Source organism: Lagenorhynchus albirostris, chromosome 19 (assembly GCF_949774975.1).
Source record: "Lagenorhynchus albirostris chromosome 19, mLagAlb1.1, whole genome shotgun sequence".
Taxonomy (NCBI): Eukaryota; Metazoa; Chordata; class Mammalia; order Artiodactyla; family Delphinidae; genus Lagenorhynchus; species Lagenorhynchus albirostris.
The window spans coordinates 16,636,429-16,663,494 of record NC_083113.1 but is presented as its reverse complement, the minus strand read 5'-3'; the positions used below and the strand labels follow the sequence as shown (position 1 = coordinate 16,663,494).

The window sequence follows — 27,066 nt, the reverse complement described above, 5'->3', positions numbered from 1 at the left end:
GATTCTCAACCACTGCGCCACCAGGGAAGCCCTTCTTCCATTCTTTATGTCGTCTTTTCACTTTCTTGATAGTGTCCTTTGATGAACAAAGGTTTTTAATTTTGATGAAGTCCAATTTCTCTATTTTTTGTTTTGTTGCTTGTGCCTTTGGTGTCATATCTAAAAAACCATTGCCGGGCTTCCCTGGTGGCGCAGTGGTTGAGAGTCTGCCTGCCAATGCAGGGGACACGGGTTCGTGCCCCGGTCTGGGAAGATCCCACATGCCACGGAGCGGCTAGGCCCGTGAGCCAGGGCCGCTGAGCCTGTGCGTCTGGATCCTGTGCTCCCCAACGGGAGAGGCCACAACAGTGAGAGGCCCACGTACCGCAAGAAGAAAAAAAAAAAAATTGCCAAATTCCTAGTCATGAAGATTTACTCCTATGTTTTCTTCTAAGAGTTTTATTATTTTAGCTCTTCCACTTAGGTATTTGATCTCTTTTGAGTTAATTTTTGTATATCGTGAAGTAAGGGTCCAAATTCATTATTTTGCATGTGGATGGATAATCCCAGCACCACTTGTTGAGCAGACTGTTCTTTCCTCCTTGGGTGATCTTGGCACACTTGTTGAAAATCAACTGGCCATAGATATATGGGTTTAGTTTTGGATTCTCAATTTTATTTTACTGATATATGTCTATCTTTATGCCAGTACCACATTGCTTTGATTACTATAGTTTTGTAGTGATTTGTTTTGACTATTTGGGGATCCTTTGCAATTCTATATGAATTTTAGGATCAGCTTTTCCATTTCTGCAAAAAAGACTGTTTACGTCCATTGTAATCTTTATATTTTCCTTTCTTCTGCTAGCTTTTGGTTTAGTTTTCTCTTCTTTTCCTAGTTCCTTAAGGTGAGAAGTTAATTGATTTGAGATCTTCTTTTTTTGTAGGCATGTACAACTGTAAATTTCCCTCTGAGCATTGCTTTTGCTGCATCCCATAAGCTTTGGTATACTGTATTTTCATTTTCATTGGTCTCAAAGTATTTTCTAATTTCTTTTTTGATTTCTACTTTGACCCATTGGTTATGTAAGGGTGTGTTAATATCCACATATTTGTTAATTCTCCATATTTCCTCTGTTATTCATTTGTAATTTCATTCCACTGTGGTTGGAGAAGATTGTTTATATGATTAAAGCCTTTTAAGTTTATTGAGACTTACGTTGTGGCCTATATGTAGTCTATTCTGGAGAATGTTCCATGTTCATTTGAGAAAAATGTGTTCTGCTGTTACTGGGTGTTCTTTATCTCTCTAGATCTATCTTTTTTTTTTAAGCTGAAGCAGTCATTCATTTTATTTATTTATTTATTTATTTATTATTTGGCTGTGTGGGGTCCTAGTTGCGGCACGTGGGATCTTGCCTTGAAGCGCGTGGGCTCTTTGTTGTGGCATGTGGGCTTCTCTCTTGTGGTGCATGGGCTTAGTAGTTGTAGCATGTGGGCTCTATAGGTGTGGCACGTGGGCTCAGTAGTTGCGATACGTGGGCTCTCTAGTTGTGGCGTGTGGGCTCTCTAGTTGTGGTGCACAGGCTCTAGAGCACACAGGCTTAGTTGCCCCATGGCATGTGGGATCTTAGTTCCCCGACCAGGGATCGAACCCACGTCCCCTGCATTGGAAGGTGGATTCTTAACCCCTGGACCACCAGGGAAGTCCCCTAGATCTATCTTTTATTGAAAATGGAATATTGAAGTCCCCAACTATTATTGTAGAACTGTATATTTCCTCCTTCAATTCTGTCAACTTTTTCTTCATATATTTTGGGTCTCTGTGTTAGTTGTATGTTTGTATTTGTTATACCTTCTTTATAATTGACCCTTTTTTGTCACTTGTAATAATTTTTTACTTAAAGTCTGTTTTGTCTGGCATTACTATAGACATGCAAAGCTCCCTTTTGGTTACTATTTGTATGGAATATCTTTCCATACCTTCACTTTCAACCTGTATGTATATTTGGATGTAAAGTGAATCTCTTGTGGGCAACATATAGTTGGATTTTTTTTTTTTTTTTTGGCGGTACGCGGGCCTCTCACTGCTGTGGCCTCTCCCGTTGCGGAGCACAGGCTCCGGACGCGCAGGCTCAGCGGCCATGGCTCACGGGCCTAGCCACTCCGCAGCATGTGGGATCTTCCCAGACCGGGGCACGAACCCGTGTCCACTGCATCGGCAGGCGGACTCTTAACCACTGCGCCACCAGGGAAGCCCTGTTATATCCTTACTTTTATCTGTACTTCTTTACTTTGTCTCTCTTGTCCCTACCCTGATCAATTTTGTTTCCATTCCCAGCAGTTTCTCCTCAGTATAGGCCTTTGTCCTGAAAGGAGCCCTGGTAGGTTAGTTTTGAGAGCTCACCAGGCCTTGATTTCTCCAGCCGCTTCAGGCCTTACTGCTGAGCCCTGCACTCAACCACTATTGGAGTGGATGACCCCCCACCCCCACCGTGCCAAGTTCAACTACTGTTCAGTTTGGCCAGTTGTGCTTTCCAGTGAATACCTGCTGGCTACTTTGAGGTTAGAATGCCTCATTGCTCCTCTCTGCTTTCTCCCATATACATATTGAGAACATGTAGGTCTTATGACTGGAGGTAGTTTGTTCCTACCTGCTTGTATTTGGGGAGTTATGAGAATATCTTGTTCACCTACTTTTGTTATAAATATTGTCCATGGGGTTTTGGTTTTGCCTTCAGGTTTCTCTTTTTCATGTGGGAATTTTGAATTAAAAATCTGTGATGCTGCTGTCATCATCATCTCAGAATCCAGGCTTCCATATTTTGAAATTTCTTTATATGTTATCTCTTTGTCTCTCTGAGTTGCATTCTGAATAACGTCTTTAGTTCTGTCTTTCAATTCAGTTAATTTTCTTTTCAACTGTGTCAAATCTTTGGTTTTTAATATGTTTTATTTTTCATTTCTAGGAGTAGTTCTATTTTGTTCCTTTTCAGCTCTGCTTGGTTGTTCTTTATAGTTTCTGGTTGGCTACTCATACTTTTAATCTTGTCAAAGTTCTTTTATTTCTTTAAACATAGTAAACATAGTCATTTTAGAGTCTGTTAGATAATTCCAGTATTTGAAGCTAGACTCTGTTGTTTCTGCTGCTTCTTGCTCGTGGTACCTTGTTTCCTTTTGTGCTTAGTGATTTGCGCTACCCATTTTCCTTAGAAATTGATTTGTGGGGATGTTTTATGGACTGGACTGAAGATGGGGCATGGTAATATATGGTAGCATTTTGTGTCTTTTTTTTCTTGCAAGGCGTTACACTAAGGCTGTTTATCTGCAACTTACTTTCATTTCACCATGCAATAGTATATCATAGTGCTGTCATTGAAGTGCTTGTAATGAATCTCCTTTGCCTTGTTCTCTGGGGACTGTAGGTGTATCCTGAGTTTGAAGATCAGAGAGCTTGTCTGCCATCAGGATCTTTTCTGACTTGTTCCTCAGACAATACCATCCGCTTCTGGAACATGGACGGCAGCCCTGACTCTCACTGGCAGAAGAACATCTTCAGTAATGTAAGGGGCTTCATTGTGAACCATCTTTTAGGAGGAACAAAGGCCTACTTGAATCTAGGATAGGGGGGTAGGAGGGAGTTTTATGGAACCTCAGTGTTAAGCTTCACTAGGGACAGGAACCAGGAACCAAGGCTGGTCACTCTCTGTCTCCTATCTCATTTCTCTCTCTCTCCCTCTCTTTCTTTCTAGGTTACATGGTCTTTCCTGTCTGCTTTTTTAAAAAAAAATATATATATATATATTTATTTATTTATTTATTTATTTATTTATTTTATTTTTGGCTGTGTCGGGTCTTGGTTGTGGTCCTCTCTGCTTTTCTTTACCACTCAGCTCCTGCTGTCTCGGTGTGTGTGGACACAGCCACTCCAGGCAACCCGACATACTCAACAAAGAAGAAATTGCTCCCCAAGTCTTGAGTTAGAACTCCCTGGGAGAGCACCTGATGGGCCAAACCAGGCAGGGGTGTCTCCTGTCTAGCTAGCTGCCACGCGGTGAAGCCTGAGGTGGAGGTGCTGGCAGGATCCCAAAGAGAGCCATGATGAGAGGCTGGGGAGAAACACTTTACTGAAGAAATGGTTGGTGTTGCTAGGTCAGTGAAGGAGCTTCTCTGAGGAGCTGAGGCCTGAATCATGCATTCACTGATTCTACAGATAGTTATTAAGGTCAGTGCTAGGTGCTGTGCTGCATGCTGGGGACATATCAGTGACTAAGGCAGACCCTTCTCCTGGCCCCGTGACACCTACAGTCTAGTAGGGGGAGGCAGCCAGCCAATAACTGCACAAATTATGATATAATCACAAGCATAATAAGCACCATGAAAGAAAGTTGTAAGGTATGAGTAAGATATATCTAAAGTCAGTCATCTGATTTTATCTGTGGCATTAGGGGCAGCCTCCTGGAGGAGGAGATAACTGAACTGAGATATGGAGGATTGGGAGGAGTAAAGAGGGGAGGAGAGAGTGTTCTACACCAAGGGACAAAGGCCTTATGGCTGCAAAGAGCTTGATGAGTTGGAAAACCCAAAAGAGGTTAGTGTGGCTGGAACAAAAAAAGCTCTTAATGCAGGGTGTGTATAGCAAATGCTCCTTTACGACTCCCCTCACCAGCGCCCCACGTCCCCCTGCCATACTAACATCTTCTCTTCTGCATCTGTGATAACCATGTTATATTTGGTTGCACACAATAGAAAAACCCGAAGCGAGGTAAAAGTTTGATTTTCTGACTTGTAAAAATAGCCTAGAGGTAACTAGTCCAGGCTGTTTTGGCAGCTGTAGGAAGCCCTTAGAGACCCAAGAGCTGTCCAGCTCTCCACTCTGCCCATTTTGAAGGAGTGGCCCTTGTCATCGTGGTCCAGGTTGGCTGCTGGTGCTCCAGTCATCACATCCAAGTTCCAGGCAGCAGGATAGTGGGAAAGAAGCAGAAGAGTTTTCACTTGCTTTACACCTCATTGACCAGAATTTATTGACACAGCTTCATCTAGATGCAAGGGAGTCTGGGAAACATAGTTATTATTCTGAGTGGTGAAGCTCCCAGGTCAGAATTGGAATTCTGTTACTAATGAAGAATGGGAGACTATCAGGAGAAAAAATTGCAGAGGTGCTCCAGAGCTTCTCATAGCACTGACCTAAGTCCTTTCCCGCTTGCAGACCCTGCTGAAGGTTGTGTATGTGGAGAATGACATCCAGCACCTGCAGAACATGTCACACTTCCCAGACCGGGGGAGTGAGAATGGGATGCCTGTGGACATGAAAGCTGGGGTACGAGTCATGCAGGTCAGTCCTGATGGCCAACACTTGGCTTCAGGCGACCGAAGTGGAAATCTGAGGCAAGTGGGCCCTGGCGTTGTCTAGTGTACATCTCCCAGCTTGGGCTCAGGTACTAAGGGCAGTGGGGAGGAGCCCTGGCCTTGGCACCTCCAGCTGCCTGTTGGGAATGAGGGACTGTGAGTAGCAATCTGGTAGCCAGCCACCCCTGGGAACATAAGCTGAGAAGGGGCTTCCAGAAGGGCTAGCTCAGGGTAGATCAGGGTAGCTACCGGGGCCTCAGCAGCTGGACCATGTGAACTCTGCCTGCAGGGTGGACAGGCAAACTTGCATGACTCGGGCATGGTGACACCTTCTCAGCCACATGGTACCACTGCTGAACCATCAGAGAAGATGCCAGCTGGAGCTTGGCATTTCTGGTGGCCCTGAGAGAGGGACCAGAGGATGGGACATCTGAGGGCTCGGGCTGTTTACCACCCTGCAGAGGTTTTTCAAGATGTGACAGGCCCAATAGGTGCTGACAGAATATGAGTCCTGTCACAGGGATCAGGTTTAAGGTGGCGAATGTCAGCTATGACCCCCTGGGTAGTGGAGCTGTTGCAGAATGGGAGGGACTGGGGCACTGAAGAGCATGTGCCCCATAACGGGGCAGCCACCACGCAGCACCAGTAGTATAGCCTCCAAGTTGTCATATCTTCCCATTGTCTAAGAAGAACATAAAGTGCAGACTTTTTCTGTGAAATTCCATGGTTTTTAAATGTTGGCAACTGTTGTGATGTCAGTCACTGCATGAGGCAAACTGAACGTGTCAGGGGGCTGCTCCCGTTGACAGCACTTGGCTGTCAACGGTGAAAACAGTGAGGAGAGGTAACGTGGGCATAGCGATCTTCCCCCAGGCTGGCCGCTGGCCTGAGTACCATGGGTATTGACTGATTTAATCCTCTCACCGACCCTTTGGCGTAGGTGCTGTTATTCACTCCACTTTCAGATGGGTTCCCTGAGGAAAGAGAGGCCAAGTGGCTTGGCTAAGGTCACACGGGTAGAGAGTGGAGAAGCTGGAATTATTATTTCTTATTTCAGTCCTGGATGACCTGTTGTCTGATTTCATTTGGCAAGAATGTGAGGAAAGTCTGGATCTGAGACTCTTTAAGAATGAGAGGGAGTTCCCTGGGGGTCCAGTGGTTACGACTCCACGCTTTCACTGCTGAGGGCCTGGGTTAAATTCCTGGTCAGAGAACTAAGATCCTACAAGCCACAGAGTGCAACCAGAAAAAAGAAAAAAAAAAGAATGAGAGATTGGAATCAAATGTTCCCACCCATGGGTCCTATCCTTGAGTATGACCTCTGACCCCTGCCCCAGCCCCAGGAATCACCTCTGATATATCCCTATCCTAACCTTTGTTCCCCCAGAAGACCATCCTAGGTGTTACCCATGGAACCAGAAGGGGCGGGGTGCCCGCTGAGGTTCTCGCAGGCTTGGCAGGTTTTTAGATGAGAAACTGGTTGGGCACCTGTAGACTACTTGGCCAGGGTAGGGTGTTCTCCACGTCACCTACCTGGCTGCTCTGACCTTTTCTGGTAGTGGCAGAGCACCTGGAGCTGAGGGGTGGGGGCGCCAGGCAGGGTACAGCAGGCAGTGTGTATCTCTCAGGATCCACGAGCTGCACTTCATGGACGAGCTGGTCAAGGTGGAGGCCCATGATGCTGAGGTGCTGTGCCTGGAGTACTCCAAGCCTGAGACAGGTGAGCCCATGGCAGGGGAGCAGCCTGCCTGGCAGAGCCACAGGGAGGAGTAGTTGGTGTCTGGTGGGACCGTAAATGACAGGGCAAGACTCGACTTGTTTACCCTGGTCCCCAGTGCCCCGAACAGAGCTCAGGCTAAAGAGGTGAAGGTTGAATGAGTGAATATATGAATGAGCTCCTCCTCTGCTGGAGAAGATAAAGATAGATCAGTAGTCAAACATATTCTTTTGAAAAAGTTTGACGCTTACAGAAAAATTGCAAGAATATTATAATGAATATCTGTAGCCTCTTCACCCAGGCTCCCCAAGTTTTTTCTTTTAAATCCTGTCTGACCTGTGACAGAATTATCTGCTTCCCCTCTTTCCATTTCTGTGTATTTGCGCACCTGTGTATATATACACTTGTAATAAAATAATAGCATGTGTATTATTATTATTAAAGCATGTATATTATTATTATTATTATTTGCTGAACTACTTGAGAGTAAGTTGCAGGCATGCTGCGCTTTCACCCTTAAATGCTTCTGTGAGCATTTCCTAGGAAGGGGGACATCTATTTACATGACCACAGTGCACTTATCAAATGTGCATCTTATCAAATCTGTCATCTGTCTTGGGTTCTTATTCACATTTTGCCAGTTGTCCCAATGCTGTCCTTTATAGCACCTTTGTTTATCCAGTCCAGGTTCACATTTCAGTTGTTGTGGCTCTCCTGTCACCTTTGTTTTGGAGTATTTCCACAGCCTTATTTAATTTGTCTTTATGACTTTGGCTTTCTGCAGAATATAGATCAGTCATTTTATAGAATTTCCTTCAATTTGGGTTTGTTGTTCTCATGATTTGATTCCGATGATACATTTTTGGCAGGAATATAATGTAGGTGGAGTTATGTCCTGATAATGTTAATGTGCGTTCCCATGCTCTTCCTTCCCCCACACCCTCTGCCCCACCAAATTTTCTTTAAATTTCTTTTCATTCAGTACACCTCTCCCGAGCTCCGCTCCGTCTCAGGTCATGTGTTAGGCCTCAGACATAGCAGGTGTCCCGGCTAGGCACTGTCTGAGGGGGCCAGCACGAAGATCCAGTGGCTGAAGGAAAGGTGGCAGCATGTGGTCAGTAGGGCCTAGATGAGGCTCGTGTAGCCAGAGCTCAGAGAGTGAGGGGGCAGTGTTTTGGGGAGGTTGAGAAGTTGGCAGGGCCTCACGTGGCTGCCAAGTAGCTGGACTTGGTAGGGAGGAATGCTGGGCTCTGCTGGAATGTCTGGTGTGGGCACAAGTGGAGGAGTGTCCACGTGTACATCAAGATTCATCCTGCAGGAGCTGGTGGCAAGGGATGTGAAATGCCAGGGTTTGGGGCTCTGGGGAAAGACTGCACAGAGTGGGGGAGTGGCCCCTTTCCGGGTTTGTGGCAAGTTGACTGCAGTTAAGAAACCGAACTCCTTCTTCAAGGCCAGGAAAGCTCGGTCACACCGCTCTCTGGGAGGCCAAGCCATCAAACAGCCTCCCAGAGACCCAGTGGCAACCTTTCCATCCACAGGGTTGAGCTTGCTGGCCTCAGCCAGTCGGGACCGACTGATCCACGTGCTGAACGTGGAGAAGAACTACAACCTGGAGCAGACCCTGGATGACCATTCCTCCTCCATCACAGCCATCAAGTTTGCTGGTGAGCCCTTTCCTTCTGCGTCCTGTGCCTCATTAGATGGGCTCCTTTGACTGCACGTAACAGCGAAAGCCACCTTTAGCTTAGAGAAGAAAGGGAGAGGCAAGCTCTGGATTCAGGCACAGCTGGATCCAAAGATTGCATTTTTATTTATTTATTTATTTATTAAAAAAATTTTTTTAGACTAATTTTTTTAATGCTTTTGGAGTATCGTTTATTTTGGCCGCTCCACTTGGCATGCAGGATCTTAGTTCCTGGACCAAGGATTGAGCCCGTGCCCCCTGCAGTGGAAGCACAGAGTCTTAACCACTGGACCACTAGGGAAGTCCCCAAAGGTTGAATTTTTTAAAGTTACCTGGACTCTCTCCCTCTGTCAGCTGTGCCTTTCTCTCGTGGGCAGGATCTCAGTGGTCACTGTGCCGCTGGAAAGAGATTTCCCCTCTTCCTGTCAATTTTGGCAGAAATTGGTAGCTGACTTACCTTGTGCTGGCTTGAGGCACCTGCCCTTTCCAGAACAGTTATTGGTGCCAGAGCTTTGGAGTATCCTCTTGGGCTGGGTGTGACTTGTGTGCCCCCAGCCTCCACCTGCCTCCACCCCTGATCCATGAGGACTGACATTAGGTGAGTGCTAGTCCGCAGAAAGAAATCAGAATGCCAGTCCAAGGTGGAATGGGTTTGGGTGACCTTGGCCGAAAAATAGATGATGGTGACAATTGCTGGAGACTAATTCTGTGCTGGGTGATGTGATCCTTGCACTGCCCCAGCAGTTACTGTACTTTACAGCCAGAGTCACACAGCCAGTAGGTGCAGGCCTGGTATTTTGCATAAGGCTGTCCTTCTTTATAGCCCTCGCTCAACCAGGCAGTTGAAGGGATCCCTCCAAGACTCGAAAGATCCAGTACGGAGATCCCTGGCCCTAAGGGATTCCAAGAGGAGGGGAAGTAGGCCCTGTGGGGGTTTAACTGATCAGAACCCAAGAACATGTTCAAAACTATATTCAAGAAGAATCCATTCATGGAGGAAATACGTCCACTGACTCCAAGTTCTTGACTATGAAGTGTTTTGTACATATAATCTTGTGGCTGAGAATGTATTAATGTCCTTGGTCTTCCCCACTTTCTGCCCTGTCTCTGTCTAACTCAGGTGGTCGGGAGCTGGGCAAAAACAGGTTAACACGTTTGCTATGTCTTGATGAGGACCTGACAAAAGCTGATCAGCTCAAACTTCTCAGACACCTGTAAAAAACTGTTCAGACCATCCCATTCCACAGTGTACAGGTAGTTAGAATAGATTGGTAAATCTAGCAGTTTGGCCAGCAGTGACCTCACCTTTAATGAATGGTCTGGATCCAGGAGAGGTGATAACTGGCCAAGGGGATGGCCCAGGAGTCGGTCCTTTAGGTCACCTTCTGAAGGCATGGGCCTCTGTTAAAGCCCCAGCCGGTCTGAGAGGATGCACATCCTAAAACCAGTCCTGTGAGCCCTGCTCTGGCTGGGCTGACTCAACTGGGCGTTACACTCAAAACATTGATAGTTCATATAAACTGGGCACCAGCCAGTCGGAAACTGTCTGAAGCTATCCAGCTAAAGAATGAATCAGTCTCTTAATTCTTTTTTATGAAACATATATCCAAAAAAGTGAACAGGGGCTTCCCTGGTGGCGTAGTGGTTGAGAGTCTGCCTGCCGATGCAGGGGACACGGGTTCCTGCCTCGGTCCGGGAAGATCCCACATGCCGCGGAGCAGCTGGGCCCGTGAGCCATGTCCGGAGCCTGTGCGCCACAACGGGAGAGGCCACAAGAGTAAGAGGCCTGCGTACGGCAAAAAAAAAAAAAAAAAAAAAGTGAACAGAAAAATCTGTGAATAGTATACAGAATAATACAATGAATATCCACATCAAGGTTCATAGTCAGTAGGTCTGAACTAGACACACCCATTGTTTCTAGCCAGCACCTGTTCTGATTGGTCCTAGTCCTAATATTGCTAAATACTTGGACTCACCACCCCAGGTTAAGAAGCAAAACATTACCAGTAGTAACTTGCAGGCCCTCTCTGGATTCCTCACCAACATAGGACTCGTTCCCTTCTATAAACCAGTGACTTCTGCTCGAGTAACATCTTAACTTGTATGTCGGGCCTGGGTGCTCTCAAATTCCTGTCATGAAGGAGCAGTGTCTATTGTACCAAGGTTGTACATGTTTTATATTTGTTCTGTCTCTTCCTCCTCACCACAACTCTGCAAGGTATTTGTGCTGTGATTATTCTTACTCTATAAAGAAAGAAGAATAAAAGTAAGAACATCGATCGTGCTTACCAGGTAGCAGCCACTGTCCCAAGGGCTTCATACCGCTCCATGGGGCAGTGGCTGATACAGGCTTATTGAACAGACGGGAGCTGAGGCTCGGAGAGGAAGCCTGGCTTCAGAGCACAGTGTTTAACCACAGAATGCCTGGGATCAGCCCTGGCCCCATCTTGACTCTCTGCACCCTGGGACAAGGACTGTGTGACTCTGAGCCCCTGGGTTCACATTTGTACAAGTGGCTGGTGACAGTCAGGAAGGGGAGGCACATGTGGCACAGGACCTGGCCCGAAGTCTGTGTGGATATTCCTTTTTATTTTGGCTGCACCGCATGGCTTGCGGGATCTTAGTTCCCTGACCAGGGATCGAGCCTGTACCCCCTGCAGTGGAAGTGCAGAGTCCTAACCATTGGACCGCCAGGGAAGCCCCTGTGTGGATATTCTGATCCTTCTTGATGGTGTGAGCCTCCCAGTGGGCTGCCTGTCTCCTCTTGCTCCCTGCTTCACTGACGCCTCCATTGTGAGGCCAGAGTCACCTCTCCAAATCCCAAATTAAACATGGTGCCCCTGCTGTGTCCCTGGCTTCTGTTTCCCTGTCTGCTCTTGCTCTGCAGATTCCTGCCTTGCCCACTGCACCATCTGTGCCCCCCTCACACAGAGCTCACAGTTTACAGAGTCCTACCGGCACCCAGCACTCACCTCACCTCCTCCGGGAAACCCTCTCTGACCCCCAGCGGAGTGCCCTTATAGTAGAGTTCCCTAGCTAGGATCCCCAGCCCCAGTTGGGCCCAGCAGTGGCCCAGCCCTGCCTAAGGCACTGCTTCCTCCTCCAGGCCACAAGGACATCCAGATGATCAGCTGTGGGGCAGACAAGAGCATCTACTTCCGCAGTGCCCAGCAGGTAGAGTGGGGCAGCCTCCTTGGGAGCTGGGTAGGGGGCTTGTCAGGGGTATCCTCTGAAGGCCCTGCCTGCCCTGCCAGGCCTCAGATGGACTACACTTTGTCCGTACCCACCACGTGGCAGAGAAGACCACCTTGTATGACATGGACATTGACATTACCCAGAAGTACGTGGCTGTGGCCTGCCAGGACCGCAACGTAAGGTGAGGAACTGCACTGGACTCTTAGTCAGCCAGACTAAGTGGGGCCTGGTTGGGTCTGTCTTCTCATGAGAGCTCTGCTTTCCTCCCCCTGCTCACCTGGTCCCTGAGAAGCTGGGTGGAGTGGTGGGACCCAGTGGGTGTTTCTTAGGAGCTGGGTTCACCCAGGCCTAGTCTCCAGGTCAAACAGAGGGTTCTCCTAGATCTCAGGAGCCTGTGTGGGGCAACTGAGAGCTGCTGATGTGGCTCATAAACTCACTCATCCTCGTTCCCTGAGCTCCTGTCTGGGAGGGACAGTGGGGGAGTCACAGGCCCTGCCTTCGTGGAGCTCACAGTGCAGTGGAGGAGAAGACAGACTGACCAGACAGTGACAGCACAGAGTGGTCAGGGCTGGGATGCAGAGAACCCAGGGGCTTTGGGGGGCCCTGGGAGGACATCTGAGCTTAAACTGGGAAGGATGTGGAGGAATAAGCATGTGCAGAGAGGTTCTCCATCTCCTTCATTTGCTCATTCAAGTTGGGTGCCAGGCACTCAGCTCGCTGTGTGGCAGGGAGATGGACGTTAGCTCAGTGGACACCCCAAGACGTAACCTCTGTGACCTCAGCCCAAGACAGGGTCTCATTCCCTGATACGGGGTTTCAGTCCAGGCATCGGGTGGGGGACAGGAGGTACTGGGGGCTTCCAGGGGAGAGGAGGGCAGCAGGTAAGGTTGGAACAAGGGAGCAAGAGAGGGCGGTGGGCAGGGCCATGTTAGCCACTTCTGCTCTCACCTTCCCAGAGTCTACAACACCATGAACGGGAAGCAGAAGAAGTGCTACAAGGGCTCCCAGGGTGATGAAGGGTCCCTGCTGAAGGTGAGGAGCTGGGGCCCCGGGTGAAAACCGTACACAGACACCCACACACAAGGCCCCCCTGTCTGTCTCCTGCCCTGCTGGGCCTCCTGAGACCTGGGTCCTCCTTGGCACCTGATGAGAGGGATGAAAGGATCACATGCCGGCCAGCATCTACTCAGGCCTGGCTGACCAAGGGTGCTTGGGAGCCAGGGCTGGCCCTGACTGCTCTACCTTTACTTACTGAATCCTTCCCCACGTGGGGACATTTAAGTGGCTTCCATTGTGAGTGGCAGTAGAGTGTGGTGGGAGGAAGCAGAGAGGCCTCTCCAGGCTTGCCCCTGTCTATGTTATCCAGGATGAGGTGGGGACCTTCTCAAGAGCCTCTGGACTGGGGGAGTTATGAGTTCAGGCTCCAGGGTCAGACCCTCTTACAGCTCTGCCTCGGGCTGACTGTGACCTTGGGCAAATGTCATCTCCTCTCGAACCTGTTTCATCATGTGTAAAATGCAAATAAAAATTGCCTCTATCACAGGGTTCTGTGGGGGAAATAAGTTCACACACGTACAGCTCTTAGCACAGGGCCTGGCTGCCATTAGTACCATTGATGTGGTTGGTAATTTCTTCACCTGTGAAATGGGAGCAGGAGCTTCTGCCTACCATGGTGTGTGTCGTGAGGGTTACCTGAGTCCATGTGCCAAGCGCCCAGCACAAGGTGTTCCTCAGTTAGTGGAGTTGTGTGTTGAGACCCAGGACTATTCCAGAAGGAGGCAGCCCAAGTGTCACGTGGGTCCTCTTCTCGGCAGGTCCATGTGGACCCCTCAGGCACCTTCCTGGCCACAAGCTGCTCTGACAAAAGCATCTCCGTGATTGATTTTTACTCCGGGGAGTGCGTTGCCAAGATGTTTGGCCATTCAGGTGGGTTTGCCTCCTTGCTTGGGACACCTCCCCACCTACCCCAGCCCAGCCTTCTGGCTCAGAAGGCCAGCACGGCTTCTCTGCTCTGCTTGCAGAAATCGTCACCGGCATGAAGTTCACCTACGATTGTCGTCACTTGATCACAGTATCCGGAGACAGGTGGGAAAGGCCTGGAGGCTGCCCCAGCTGGGCCTCCCTCTGGGAGTGGGTGGGACCTATCCTGCTGGGAGAGCAAGGGCTCAGACACCGGAACCCCATGCCCACAGCCTGCCTGTGCAGAGAGTTCTCTGAGCATGCCAGCTTACTCTCCTCAGATAGTGTGTGCCCAGCCCTGAGTTCAAATCCTAGCTCTGCCACTTATATTTCCCCTCTCTGACTTTGTAAAAGAGAGATGACCCCATCTACCTTGAAAATCGTATGGTGAGAGTCAAATGAGATGACATAAGTTCCTTAGCACATGGTTGGTATCCAAGGAAGTCCCTTTTGACGCTCTCCTCAGTTTATCAATACTACACTCCTTCCTCACAGCCCCCTTCCTTGGGTCTCAGGGTCTTCAGAGCAGCCTTGGTTTGCTGGGATGCCCTGGACCCCTCCCAGGGTGTAGACCTGACTTGGTCCGGAGCCCTGTGCTAAGCTGATGAGGGTTGTTTTCCGGGCCAGGAAATAAGGTCTTGGCAGTGATGAACCAGGTGGCTCTGGGGTCAGATGGCTTCCATATTCACTGTTCCTCCCTCTTCCACATCCCTCCTTGGCCTCTGCAGCTGCGTGTTCATCTGGCACTTGGGCCCGGAGATCACCAGCTGCATGAAGCAGCACTTGCTGGAGATTGACCACCGTGAGCAGCAGCAGGAGAACACGAAGGGCAGGAACTGGAGCAGCCACCCCAGGTCCTGGCAGCCACCTGTCCATTCACCAGAGGGATGTCTTCCTGCCCTGGGCCCCGTGAGGAGTGAGGCTAGGGAAGCAACCACGGCCCAGACAGCCCCCGGCCCTGCCCTTTGTGCCCTCGGGGCCTAGAAGGGGAGATGTACTTTGAATAGGAAGTTACAATAATGCATATGAGAAGGGTTTTGAACTGTAAAAGCAAAAGTGCTTGGTGAGCCCATGAGCACTCTGGTGGGAAGCCCCAGGGGTCTGTGGGGACCAGAGGAGGCCCCAGACCCAGCCCACCCAGCCCGTGGTGGGGAGGGAGGAGATCAGAGAAGGGTCTGGTGGAGCAGAGATGTCTTCTTAATCTTTTTTTTTTAAGGTATTTTTTTTGTTTGTTTTTAATCTTTGGCTGCATTGGGTCTTCATTGCCGCACTCGGGCTTTCTCTAGTTGCGACGAGCTGGGGCTACTAATCGTTGCAGTGCGCGGGCTTCTCACTGTGGTGGCTTCTCGTTGCACAGCATGGGCTCTCGGTGTGCGGGCTTCAGTAGTTGTGGCACACGGGCTCAGTAGTTGTGGCGCACGGGCTTAGTTGCTCTGCGGTATGTGGGATCTTCCCGAACCAGGGCTTGAACCCGTGTCCCCAGCATTGGCAGGCAGATTCTTAACCACTGTGCCACCAGGGAAGTCCTATCTTAATCTTTTTTTTTTTTAAGATGTTGGGGGTAGGAGTTTATTAATTAATTAATTTATTTTTGCTGTGTTGGGTCTTCGTTTCTGTGCAAGGGCTTTCTCTAGTGTGGCAAGCGGGAGCCACTCTTCATCGCGGTGCGCGGGCCTCTCACTATCGCGGCCTCTCTTGTTGTGGAGCACAGGCTCCAGACACGCAGGCTCAGTAGTTGTGGCTCATGGGCCTAGTTGCTCCGCGGCATGTAGGATCCTCCCAGACCAGGGCTCGAACCTGTGTCCCCTGTATTAGCAGGCAGATTCTCAACCACTGCGCCACCAGGGAAGCCCTTCTTAATCTTTTAATGTAAGTTATTCCTTCACTTATATCTTTGAGTTTCCTAAACGTATTTCTTAAGTCTTTATGTTGCAAGACCAGTTTTATTTGGAGTGAATTCCTGTTCTGGTTTTTGATTTGGGATTTTGGTTTGGAAGTTTCAGTTGGAGTGGGAGGTTTTGAATTTTCTTCTCTTCCGCCTCTGGAGCTGTCCCTATCTCTCTCTCTGTGTCTTGAGGCTTTGCATTGCTTCCCCACGGGGACCAGGCCTGACATGGGCCATCTATTTTGCAGTGATCTTGAGGTAATGCAGATCTAGGCACCAAGAGAGTGGGCAGCTCTTTGGCTTGTGGAGCTAAAACCTCATTGCTAACCCCACTTCCCAGAACAGAAGCCAGCAGCTCAGGACTCATGCCCTACTATCATCTGCTTTGCTTTTTGTTCCATTGCTGTGGCCCTTGAAGAGTTTGTCGTATTTCTTGAGCCCAGCCTTTGTTACATCTCATTTTTTGTGGCAGTATGTTTCTAGCAGAGGGGGTGTGGCAGGTGAGACCTTCCAGCACCGTCTTGACCAGAAGCCAAGAGTATGTTCACATGGACCCCAGCACAGGGCCCAGCCCTAGGCAGGTCCCCTCTACCACCCCATTTACCTATGTTTCTCTCCTTGCTGTCCTTTTTCCTGGCTTCAGGCAGGAGACATATGCATCCATGCCCAACGAGATTTGCTCCCTAAGCCCTGGAGAGCAGACGGAGGATAAGCTGGAGGAAGAATGTGAACCTGAAGAGTTACTAAAGACACCATCAAAAGAGAGTTTGGATCCAGGTTGGGAAAGGGGCCCTATTTTGACCTCTCAGTGTAGGGATCGTTGCTGGGTTTTGACCACTACTCTGTTTTCACAGCCTGGCACATATTGAAGCTCAGTAATCATATCAGTCAGGACTTTTTTCACCTAGACTCTCTCACTGGCTTAATTTGGAAAGAGAATTTATTCGTTCTTGTAAATGAAAATTTGAGAGTATTGGTTCAGGCATGGCTGGATCCAGGTAGTCAGGTGATGTTAAAGAAATAGATGTATCTCTGTCTCCTGGCTCTGCTTTTCTCCATGTTGACTTTGCTCTCAGGCAGAATCTCCCTGTACAAGGGGCAAAGTATCCCCAGCAGCTCAAGGTTATAACATTCTAGAAAAGAGAGCACTTCTTTCCTAATAGCTCAAAGTCCTGTGTTCATGACTCATGTTCCTGCTGTGAGTCACCTGCCCATTTCTGAGGCACTGTGATTGGCCAGGCCTGAGTCATGTGGTCATCCCTGAGGGTAGGAGGCTTTAGTCAGCTCCACTTGAACCACCTGACCAAAGGCGAGGGGTGGGTGTAAGGGGGTGTCCCAGGGGTAAAACAGGGTGATGTTCACCAGAAGACAGACCAGATTCTCTTGTTCAGGCAGAAGGGAGAGTAGCTAAGCGACTTTATGAGAGGCCAGGCGCTCTATAAATTTCTGCCCCTCTGCATATCGCCTTGGCTTAGACCCATGTTACAAGATGGCTGCTTAAGTTCCAGGCATCAGAGACATTTTTTTTTCACGTCTTTATTGGAGTATAATTGCTTTACAGTGTTGTGTTAGTTTCTGCTGTACAACAAAGTGAATCAGCTATATGTATACATATATCCCCATATCCCCTCCCTCTTGAGCCTCCCTCCCACCCTCCCTATCCCACCCCTCTAGGTCATCACAAAGCACTGAGCTGATCTCCCTGTGCTACGCAGCAGCTTCCCACTAGCTATCCATTTTACATTTGGTAGCTTATATATGTCAGTGCTACTCTGTCACTTTGTCCCAGCTTCCCCTTCCCCCACTGTGTCCTCAGAGACATGGTTGAAAGAGGACATTCCCTCCTGGAATCTCCTGTACAGAGGAAACTCTTTCCCAGAAGCCCCTGCAGGCTTCTCATAGGTCCCATTGACCATGATTGCTCCAGCTGTGAGAGAGGCTGGGAACAGTGACCAGTACTGGGTGCTCTTAGCGAGGGTAGTGGGCTGCCAAGAAGGAGGAAACAGGCAGGGGCCAACTGGATGGCTGACTAGTAGGCAACAGCAGTGTGAGGATTCAATTCAGCCTTGGGAAACAATCAAATAGACAGTAAGCTCATTCTCTTTGTCACCACCCACACATCCAATCCAGCGTCCTCTCCCAGGTGGCCACTTTGATGAGTTTGGTGTGAACCCTTATAGGCCTTTTCCTGAACATTAATATACACGTGTGCATATCCATAGGAAACATCTGTGTCCACAAATCGTATTATACTGCAGATATCATTCTGTATCTTTTTCTTCTCAAAACTATCTTACTGACCTGTAGGTTGGTGAATACAAAACAGAGGCCTCCCTCTTTTAACCAGAAGCATAACCAGTGATTTTGCTCTGGGTGGGCACTTGTGTGTTTTCTAACTTTACACTGTTGTGAATGAGGCTGTGCTGACCACTCCTCGGCCTCAGGCCAAGGACTGGCATTGCTAGATCCTGGGGTTAATACACTTTTTTTTTTTTTTTTGGCTGTGCCATGTGGCATATGGGATTTTTATTCCCCAACCAGGGATTGAACCCATGCCTCCTGCATTGGGAGCACAGAGTCTTAACCACTGGACTGCCAGGGAAGTCGGATATACTTTTTATTTTAAAAGAGAACCCCAGCGGCCCTCCAAATCCAGTTACTGCCCCACCCAGCAGTCAGTGTTAAGCCCTCTGTTTCCCCACACTTTTGCCAACATTTGATAGTTTGAAGCATTTTAATTTTGGTCAGTCTTAGGGTAAAACATTATATCCCACTGTTTAAATTCGCACTTCCCTGACAGTTAGTGAGGTTGACCATCTTTGGATGTCTGTCGTTTCCTGTGTTGTCTCTGGAGAACTGCTGTTTATGTTACCCATTGTCTCTTGGGTTGCTTATTCTCTTTGCATGGTTTCCATGTGTCTCTCCAGATCCTCGGTGCCTGCTGACCAACGGCAAGCTGCCACTCTGGGCAAAGCGGCTGGTGAGTCTGCCCGGAGAGTGGGACGCCTAGGAGCGGACAAAGAAGGGGTGCCCTCCTCCATGTTCCTCATTCTTCTGGGAACACTTTTCCCCTCCACATGTCTCCTTTCCCTGGAGAACCCCTGTCATCCTTCTACTCTCCGCTTAGACAGTCCTTCTTTCATGCAACACATATTTACTGAGTGCCTACCCTGGGCTAGGCCTTGCTGTGGCCCTTAGATACAGCAACCAGCAGGGCAGATGAAATCTCTGCCTTCACAGGCTCATTCTCTACTTCGGGAGGTGGACAATAGCCACATTAAACAGGTAAATTATATAGTGTTTGGGGAACTGATAATCAGTGCTATGGAGGACAAAAAAGTTGAGAAGGAAAATACAAAGTGTTGGGGGTGGTGACAGTTTTAGGGTAAAAAGAAAAGGCTTCACTAGGAGGACTTCACTTACTTGAGCAGAATTAAAGCAAGTGAGAAATACAGATCCTGGGAAAGAATGTCCCAGGCGGAGAGACCAGTCTGCAAGGGTGAGGGCCGTGAGGCGGGATCATGCTTATTAGCATGTTCCAGGAAGTGCAGGGAGGCCCGATGCCTGGGTCGAGGGTGAATGAGGGCAGAATGGGGGAGAAGGGCTCGGAGAGGCAGTGGGGGCCAGGTGGTGAGGAACCATGTGGGCTTGCTGTGTCCCCTCAACACCCCTTATTGTCCTTCTCCACTTATTTCTTCCCCTGTAGCGCTGAGTGAGATGGACAGGAGGGAGAGCTCTGAGCCAAGGAAGGTCGTGTTCTAACTCAGGTGTTAACAGGTCCCTATGGCTGCCTGGGCAAAACAGACCTTGAGGGGCAAGCAGGGGGACCAGGGAGGAGACTGCTGTGATAATCCTGGCAGGAGAGGTTGGAGGCTGGACCTGAGGGGAGAAGTGGTTAGATTCTGGATGGATTTTGAAAGTGGAGCCAAACAACTGGATGTGAGAGAAAGAGAGGGACCAAGATGAAGGTAGGATTGAATGAGTGATCATTAATTGAGGGAGGGGCAGGCCAGGCACTGGTGGGTTAGAAGTTGGCAGCAGAATCCTAAACCCCAGGTTGAAGGGTTTATTTCAGGGACAATGTCAGACTTCAAATCAAAGCCTAAATGTCAGCTCTTCAGGGAAATCCTCCCTGTTATCAGCCCCTGCACTGCTGACCAGGTCAGGCATGTGGCTGTGCTCTCTCAGGCCCCCAAGCTTTCCCTTATCAGTGCATATTACAATTGGAGTTACATCCAACAAATATTCACAGAACACTTACTCTGTACAGGTTCTATTGAGTCTTTTATATGTATTGTTTAATCCTCCTGGATGTACGGGCTTTTCATATCCCCTGTTATTTCACAGATAGGGAACTGAGGCCCAGAGAGGTTAAGTAACTTATCTGGGGTCAAGCTAGGAATTAGGGGAGGTGGGGTCGACCCTAGAAGGCTGACTCCAGAGCCTAAGTTGTCAAGCACCCACCCTCCACTGTCTCTCAAGCAAGTCTTGGTAGGAGGCAGTGGTGGGCAGGACCAGGGTTAGGGTTAGGGACCGTGGAAGAGAAGTGGCCATATCTTGGATGTGTTTGGGTGGCAGAGTTGAAGAAATACAATGGGAAGTGTGAGGGACAGAATAAGAGGAATGAAGGAGAACCTCAAGGTTTGGGGCCTGAGCAGCTGCAAAGAATCACTGAGACAGGGAAGGCGTTAGGAGGAATAGGTTTAGGGGGAAGGTCAGTTGTTGTCTTCAACATGTTTGCTTTGAAAGATCACTAAACATCCATGTGGAGATGTGGAGCAGTTGCATGTGCACTTCCAAAGTTTAAGAACAAGGTTCAGGCTGGAAACAAATATCTGGAAGTTGTTTCTGATTGATGTTTAAAGCCACGAGCCTGGATGCAGGTCCATGCAGTGTCCCGGGCCCTCACTGGAGTTGGTGAGCACTTGGCTAGCTGCCTGACCGTCCCCTGTCACCCTCAGCTAGGAGATGATGATGTGGCAGACAGCTCGGCCTTCCACGCCAAGCGCAGCTACCAGCCACATGGCCGCTGGGCGGAGCGGGCTGACCAGGAGCCTCTCAAGACCATCCTGGATGCCCGGGACCTGGATTGCTACTTTACCCCCATGAAGCCCGAGAGCCTAGAGGATTCTGTTCTAGATACAGTGGAGCCGCAGAGACTGGCGGGCCTGCTGAGTGAGGTATAGACTGCCTGCCCCAGCCCGGCCTACAGCCCCTGCACCATGACTGCTGGCGCAGGACCTGGGGCCTCAGTGCTCTCGTTCTAAAGATAAAGCTGACTGTCCCACTCCAGGGGTGCGAAAGGGTTACATGAGATGGTAGAGGGCAGGAGGGTGAGCCTCGGACCTGGTGCACAGTGAAACTTCCCAGGGCAGACCAGAAAGCGGAAAGATGGGGTCGCTCGGGGGTTAAGAGCTTGGGCCCGAGGGCAGGCCTGTGCCTGAGTTGGGGGCAATTGAGCAGGTGGAGCCCTGGACCTACCCCTTCCCGGCTCTGTAACCTGCAGCAAGGATTGATTCTCTGGGCTTTGACTTTCAAAAATATGGTCATTTAAACAAAAAAGAGAGAGAGAGACTTCCCTGACGGTCCAGTGGTTAAGACTCCGTGCTCCCAATGCAGGGGGCCCGGGTTCGATCCCTGGTCATGCCGCAACTAAGAGCCTGCATGCTGCAACTACAGATCCTGCACGCGGCAACTAAGACCCGGCGCAGCCAAATAAATAAATAAATATTTTTTAAAAAGAAAGGTGACTGGGGCTTCCCTGGTGGCGCAGCGGTTGAGAGTCCGCCTGCCGATGCAGGGGACACGGGTTTGTGTCCCGGTCCGGGAGGATCCCACATGCCGTGGAGTGGCTGGGCCCTTGAGCCATGGCCGCTGAGCCTGCGCGTCCAGAGCCTGTGCTCCGCAACGGGAGAGGCCACAACAGTGAGAGGCCCGTGTACCGCAAAAATAAATAAATAAATAAAACCATTTAAAAAAAAAAAAACAGTGACTAAGAAAAGATTTCAGAAAGGTCATTTTTAAAAATGGTCATAAAAAAAAAAGTGCACAGGGGCCTTTTACAGTAATCCAGTTCTAGAAACAGGGTCTGGGCCCTAAAAGGTGCTGAAGCAACTTTAGCTCTTATTCTATTATTTTTCAAACAAAATTCTTTTTTATTCTATTATATAAGTTTGCTTATGTGGCATAATATAAATAGTTATGTGCATAACTCATAAATATATAGTTTGATGAATTGCTACCTGTGTACACACAGATGTATCCACCACCCAAGTCAAAATATAGAGCATTTTCTACCTCTTGGAAGGGGATCTTGGAGGACCGCCTTGTGTCTCTTCCAATCAGTACCCCCACTGAGGTAACCAGCATTCTTTTTTTTTTTTTTTTGGCTGCATTGAGTCTTCGTTGCTGCACGCGGGCTTTCTCTAGATTCGGCGAGTGGGAGCTACTCCTCGTTGCGGTGCACAGGCTTCTCGTTGCCGTGGATTGTCTTGTTGCGGAGCACGGGCTCTAGGCGCGCAGGCTTCAGTAGTTGTGGCTCACGGCCTCTAAAGTGCAGGCTCAGTAGTTGTGGCGCCCAGCTTAGTTGCTCCGCGGCACGGGGGATCTTCCCGGACCAGGGCTGTAACCCGTGTCCCCTGCATTGGCAGGCGGATTCTTAATCACTGAGCCACCAGGGAAGCCCTGGTAACCAGCATTCTGACCTCTTTCACCATGGATTGGTTTGCCTGTTCTTGGATTTCATATGAATAGACTCTTAGTGGGTTCGAGCCATACCTATTCCTTATCTGTAAAGGGGCTGATGATAATGCAGGGGCAGCACAGAGTGAGCTCCTCATGGCCCCAGCCCAGGCCCTGGCTCACAGGGAGCATCCAGCAGTGAGGGCTGCCATCACTACCTACATCTTTACCGTTACCGTCGGTGTTGGCGGAACACCTAGCAGCTTGGGAGGGCCCTGGTTGCCACAGCTGCCTCTGATGTCTGTGCTGTCTTCCCCCCCAGTCAGAGAGTCCCCAGGACAATGGCTGTGGGCCTCCCTCCTTACCACCCCTACAGAGGGAGTCTTCTGAGGCCAGCGAGCTCATCATCTACCCCCTGGAGACAGAGGTGACAGTCACAGGGACAGACAGGTGGGTGTCTTTTGCACCAATGAGAACCTTAGTTGGAGAGAGGAAGCCTCAGCTGGTAGGCACGCCGTGGAAGAACCACTCTCCCAGTGGGCCTGTGGGAGGGAGGCGGGCGGGGGGTGAAGCCCGGATGGTGCAGGAGCCCAGCCCTGCAGCCTCTGCTGCAGCCTGTCTTCCTGGTTCCAGGAGAAGGTGCAGGGGCCCCTGGAGGCGGCAGGAGAGGTGAGGCTGTACTCCCAGCAGGAGCAGGTGCAGATGTCTAGGCGTTCTGGGTGGGGGCCACTTGTTTACTAACCAGTACTTTATCATTCCCTCGCCCCACGCCCACGGGCACTGCAGCAAGTACTGTGCGGAAGAAGTAGAGAGGGCGCCAGGAGACCAGCAAGGTGACTCCTACCTCAGGGCCCCCTCCATCGACTCGAAGGACCAGAGGCCACCTGAGGGTGAGTGAGCACCAGGCAGTACACCCTGCAGTAGTCTGTTCATGTGGCCAGGTCCCTTTCTGGGCACTGATGGTGACCTTGACCAAGCCTTTCTGAAGCCCAGAGTCTGTCACAGAGACAGGCATGGTCCCTGCTATTGTCACTCTAGAATTCTGGAGCCCAACTTCCCACCAGTGGGAGCCCAGCTCTGCACCTTCCTCGAAGTGTAGCCTTGCTGGTCCATAAAAATAGGGGGCGGTCTTATCATCCCCTTTCTGCAGATGAGGAAACTGAAGCCCTGAGACCCAGAGCGCCTTACCTGAGTCAGTCAGGGCCCAGCTTTGGACTCCTGACCCCTCCCACCCTGTTTTCCAGACTCAGGGGAGTCAGAGGCCGACTTGGAGTGCAGCTTTACCACCATCCATTCCTCCCCTCCACAGCCAGACCCAGACCCTCAGTTTGATGTGACGCCCCCTACACCAGGTAAGTAGGGGCCAGATGTGGGGAAGGGCAGTGTGTGGGCCTGGCCAGGGGCTGGTCACGATAGATAACCACTGGCCCAACATCAACCCTGCATTTGGTGGCCACTGAGCACCAGTTTCCTCCCCTGGAAGACAGACGCATTAGCCCTTCCTTCTCCGCCGGGTGGCAACAGGGTGTGTGATGGGCAAGTCCAGCTTTCTCCATTGTTAAGTGGCCAGTGGCTTTTTCAGAGCATCTGCCATGATTCATGGTGTTGATGGTTCTCTCCTGCCCACTCCCTCTCCCAGACCCCCTTCTCCTCTCCCCAGGATGCCCAGGTACCACAGAAGAGTTGTCCCAGCCCGAGGTGCCAAGCATATCCAACGGCTCCCTGCCCCAGACCCCTGAGCAAGAGAAGTTCCTCCGCCACCACTTCGAGACACTTACTGACGCCCACCCTGAGGGTAGACCATGCCCCTCTCTGACCCGTGCCTGGGCAGCATCCAGGGCTGAGCTCAGTGTGGGCTTCTCTGGGGCTAGGCTTTCCCTGGCAGGACTGGCGAGGGTGGTGGGAGGGCGTGTGTTTTACTTGGGGGCCCAGCTGTATGGTTTCTCTGCCTGCTCCATTTGCTCCCAAAGTGTGTGTTGTCTATTGATGGGGGTTTCTGAGGACTGTCTGCTGGTCTGTGGGTCTGCCTGGGCCCAGGGCTGGCTGGCTGGAGGGATTCTGAGGGCGCCCTCGGCATCTTACCCTAGAGCCCTTCCACGGATCCCTGAGAGACCTGAAGGCCTCTGAGGCCGAGGACAACTTCTTCAATCCCCGGCTGAGCATCTCAGGCCAGTTCCTCTCCCGCCTCCAGAAGACATCCAGGTGGGAGCTGGTGAACTAGTGAACCCCATCCCGCCTTCCAGCTCTCTGTCTCTCCGCGGGAAGGGGCTGTGTGCCCTCAGGCGCCCCCAAGGCAGCCACAACCACCTGTTTTCCCCCCTACAGGTTCACCCACACCTTCCCTTCCCGGCTGCCCCTGCACCTCGTGAAATCCCCAGAGGTCAAACTCATGGATCTCAGGGGGAGCCCGCCCAGAGCAGAGCCCCTGAGAGCAGGTACTGGCTACACCTGCCCAGGCAGGACCAATGTGAGTACTGGGGCCGCTTCCCTCGAGACATAGGGCTGGGAGCCTGGTGGCCTTATCCTCACCTCAAGGCTATGCTTGCAGGTCATCTCTGGGGGAAAGGCTGAGGAGCCCCTCGAGACCCTGGAAGCCTGGTCCCCACTGAGTGAGTGTCCCCACCCCCAGGTGAAAAGCCCTAGCCTTCTCAGCAAATGGCCCTGGGTGCCTAGCTGAGCCATGGTGGGGATGGACAGGATCCACTCAGACCCTGCAGCCACCCTGGCTGGGGCTCCCTGTCCATCAGCTCTGAGCTGGGGTGTGAGAGTAAGCTGCCTCTTCCTTTCTAGCCCCCTGCCTCACAGGCCTGGCGCCCTGCATCCTGCCCTCCTCTGTGCTGCCCACAGAGAAGAAGCCTCCGACACCCACAGCTCTACCCACTCCAGGCCTGGCTCAGGGTTTCCACACCCCCGCCACCCGCTCCTGCATGGAGGCCACTGCCAGTTCCTGTGCCAGGATACCACACAGCATTTCCATTGAGGACAGTGAGGGCCCTGTCCTGGCTGAGCTGGCCAGGCCTCTGTGCAGGTCCTCGTCCCTGGGGGAGCTGGCCTCCCTGGGCCAGGAGCTCCAAGTCATTACCACCACAGTGACACCCAGTTCTGACAGTGAGGGCCAAGAAGCTGCCCTGCCCTCCCGGGGCAACCATGAGGCCCGCGCCAGCCTGAAACTCACCCTGCCAAGCATCTGTGACAAGCTCGTGTTGCCCCCACCCCAACTGGAGCCTCCCACCACGTGTGTCTGGTCCCAGGAGCCTGTGGCCATCCAGCCCAATGTCATGGTCACAACAGCCAGCTTCCTGGCCCCCAGCCCTGTGGATGGGAGTGCCCCAAGACTCCACAACGCCACCTTTCTCCCAAGGTTCCTGGCCACCGAGTCCCTCAATACCCCTTCCCATCCCAACAGCCCCCCACTTCCAGAGGCCAGGCCTGGGGTCCCTGGCAGCATCACCTCCCTCCTGGAGCCCACCCCTGGTGAGTACCATCCTTGGGACAAGGGATTGTCCCCTAAGCTCATCCCATTGTAACAGCTGGCTCAGCTCCAAAGGTGGGCACTTGACCTGGCCACAGGCGCTGTGCCACTCATTCATTCATTGCCTTACATATTTAGTGAGTACCTCGTTTGTGCTGGGCTTTGTTCTGGGCCCTGGGGACGTGGGACCTGGTGGTAAACAAGACTACAGAGAATTGACACCTTAACTGGGGGAGACGCCCAGACTAAATCTAATAAGGAAAGTGTTCAGTGTATCACAAAGCGATGTGTGCTGAGAAAAAGAGAAAGAAAGGGTTTAGGGAGTGACAGGTGGGAGCAGTGGTTAGTTTTAAACAGGATGATGAGAAAAGGCTTCAGGGAGAAGGTGGCATTTGAGCAGAGACCTGCAGAAGGGGTGGGAAGGTAGCCTTGGGGACTGAGGGAAGCATCCCAGGCAGAGGGACAACAATTGTGGTCGGCCCAGCAACACTGGCCTCTTTAGACCAGCTAAAAAGAAGTGTCTTTCTCATTTCGTCCCCTCCACCCCCAGATGCGCTCAGTCCAGTCCAGGGCTGCCCTGGACACTGCGGGGAACCGAGGGGGCCAGCCAGGGTACTGCCCCCAGATCCCCTTGAGCTGAGCAATGTGGGGACCGTCGTGCACAGACTGCAGACTACCTTCCAAGAAGCCCTGGACCTTTACCACCTGGTGAGCCAAGCCCCAGGGTCAGGGGAAAGGACTGAGGGGCTCCCTGGCACTGCCTGGCCCAGGTGGCCCCTAACAAGATGGGCGCCCCTTGCAGATGGTCTCCAGTGACGAGGTGGGCGCCGAGCAGCGGCAGGCACGGACTGAGCTGGCCTCCACTTTCCTTTGGATCCACAGCCAGTTAGAGGCCAACGACTGGCTGGTTGGGACCGATGTGGCCCCAGCCCAGGCCCTGCCCAACCCAGGCCCCCCCTCCCCACCTACACTGTGCCCCCTGGCCAGCCCAGACTTGCGTGCCCTGCTGGAACACTACTCAGAGCTGCTGGTGCAGGCCGTGCGGAGGAAGGCACGGGGGGACTGAGAGCCAGCAGCCCCCTCCACCGCAGCCCTGCTGCTTCTGAAGAAATAGTTACTTTACGCAAATAAACTGACAGCTTGGA

At 51.0% G+C, this 27,066-nt stretch overlaps 1 protein-coding gene across 7 annotated transcripts in view; it reads left to right on the top strand.

Moving 5' to 3' along the window:
- Positions 1-27,066, top strand: part of WDR62 (WD repeat domain 62) — a 46,139-nt gene extending 19,073 nt beyond the window's left edge. For 2 of the 7 annotated variants that reach the window (XM_060129661.1, XM_060129660.1), the window contains exons 10-32: positions 3,405-3,542; positions 5,189-5,367; positions 6,957-7,048; positions 8,584-8,709; positions 11,836-11,903; positions 11,984-12,105; positions 12,881-12,956; positions 13,739-13,850; positions 13,946-14,009; positions 14,612-14,737; positions 16,412-16,545; positions 18,696-18,748; positions 20,730-20,948; positions 22,772-22,899; positions 23,236-23,339; positions 23,694-23,801; positions 24,089-24,244; positions 24,537-24,651; positions 24,775-24,916; positions 24,998-25,058; positions 25,240-25,923; positions 26,472-26,629; positions 26,724-27,066. In XM_060129661.1, coding sequence (XP_059985644.1) covers positions 3,405-3,542; positions 5,189-5,367; positions 6,957-7,048; positions 8,584-8,709; positions 11,836-11,903; positions 11,984-12,105; positions 12,881-12,956; positions 13,739-13,850; positions 13,946-14,009; positions 14,612-14,737; positions 16,412-16,545; positions 18,696-18,748; positions 20,730-20,948; positions 22,772-22,899; positions 23,236-23,339; positions 23,694-23,801; positions 24,089-24,244; positions 24,537-24,651; positions 24,775-24,916; positions 24,998-25,058; positions 25,240-25,923; positions 26,472-26,629; positions 26,724-26,987 — 3,429 coding nt within the window. In that variant the 3' untranslated portion in view covers positions 26,988-27,066. Of the gene's footprint in view, positions 1-3,404; positions 3,543-5,188; positions 5,368-6,956; positions 7,049-8,583; positions 8,710-11,835; positions 11,904-11,983; positions 12,106-12,880; positions 12,957-13,738; positions 13,851-13,945; positions 14,010-14,611; positions 14,738-16,411; positions 16,546-18,695; positions 18,749-20,729; positions 20,949-22,771; positions 22,900-23,235; positions 23,340-23,693; positions 23,802-24,088; positions 24,245-24,536; positions 24,652-24,774; positions 24,917-24,997; positions 25,059-25,239; positions 25,924-26,471; positions 26,630-26,723 lie in introns of those variants that run through there. The other 5 variants (XM_060129663.1, XM_060129662.1, XM_060129664.1 and 2 more) reach the window with 5 other exon arrangements.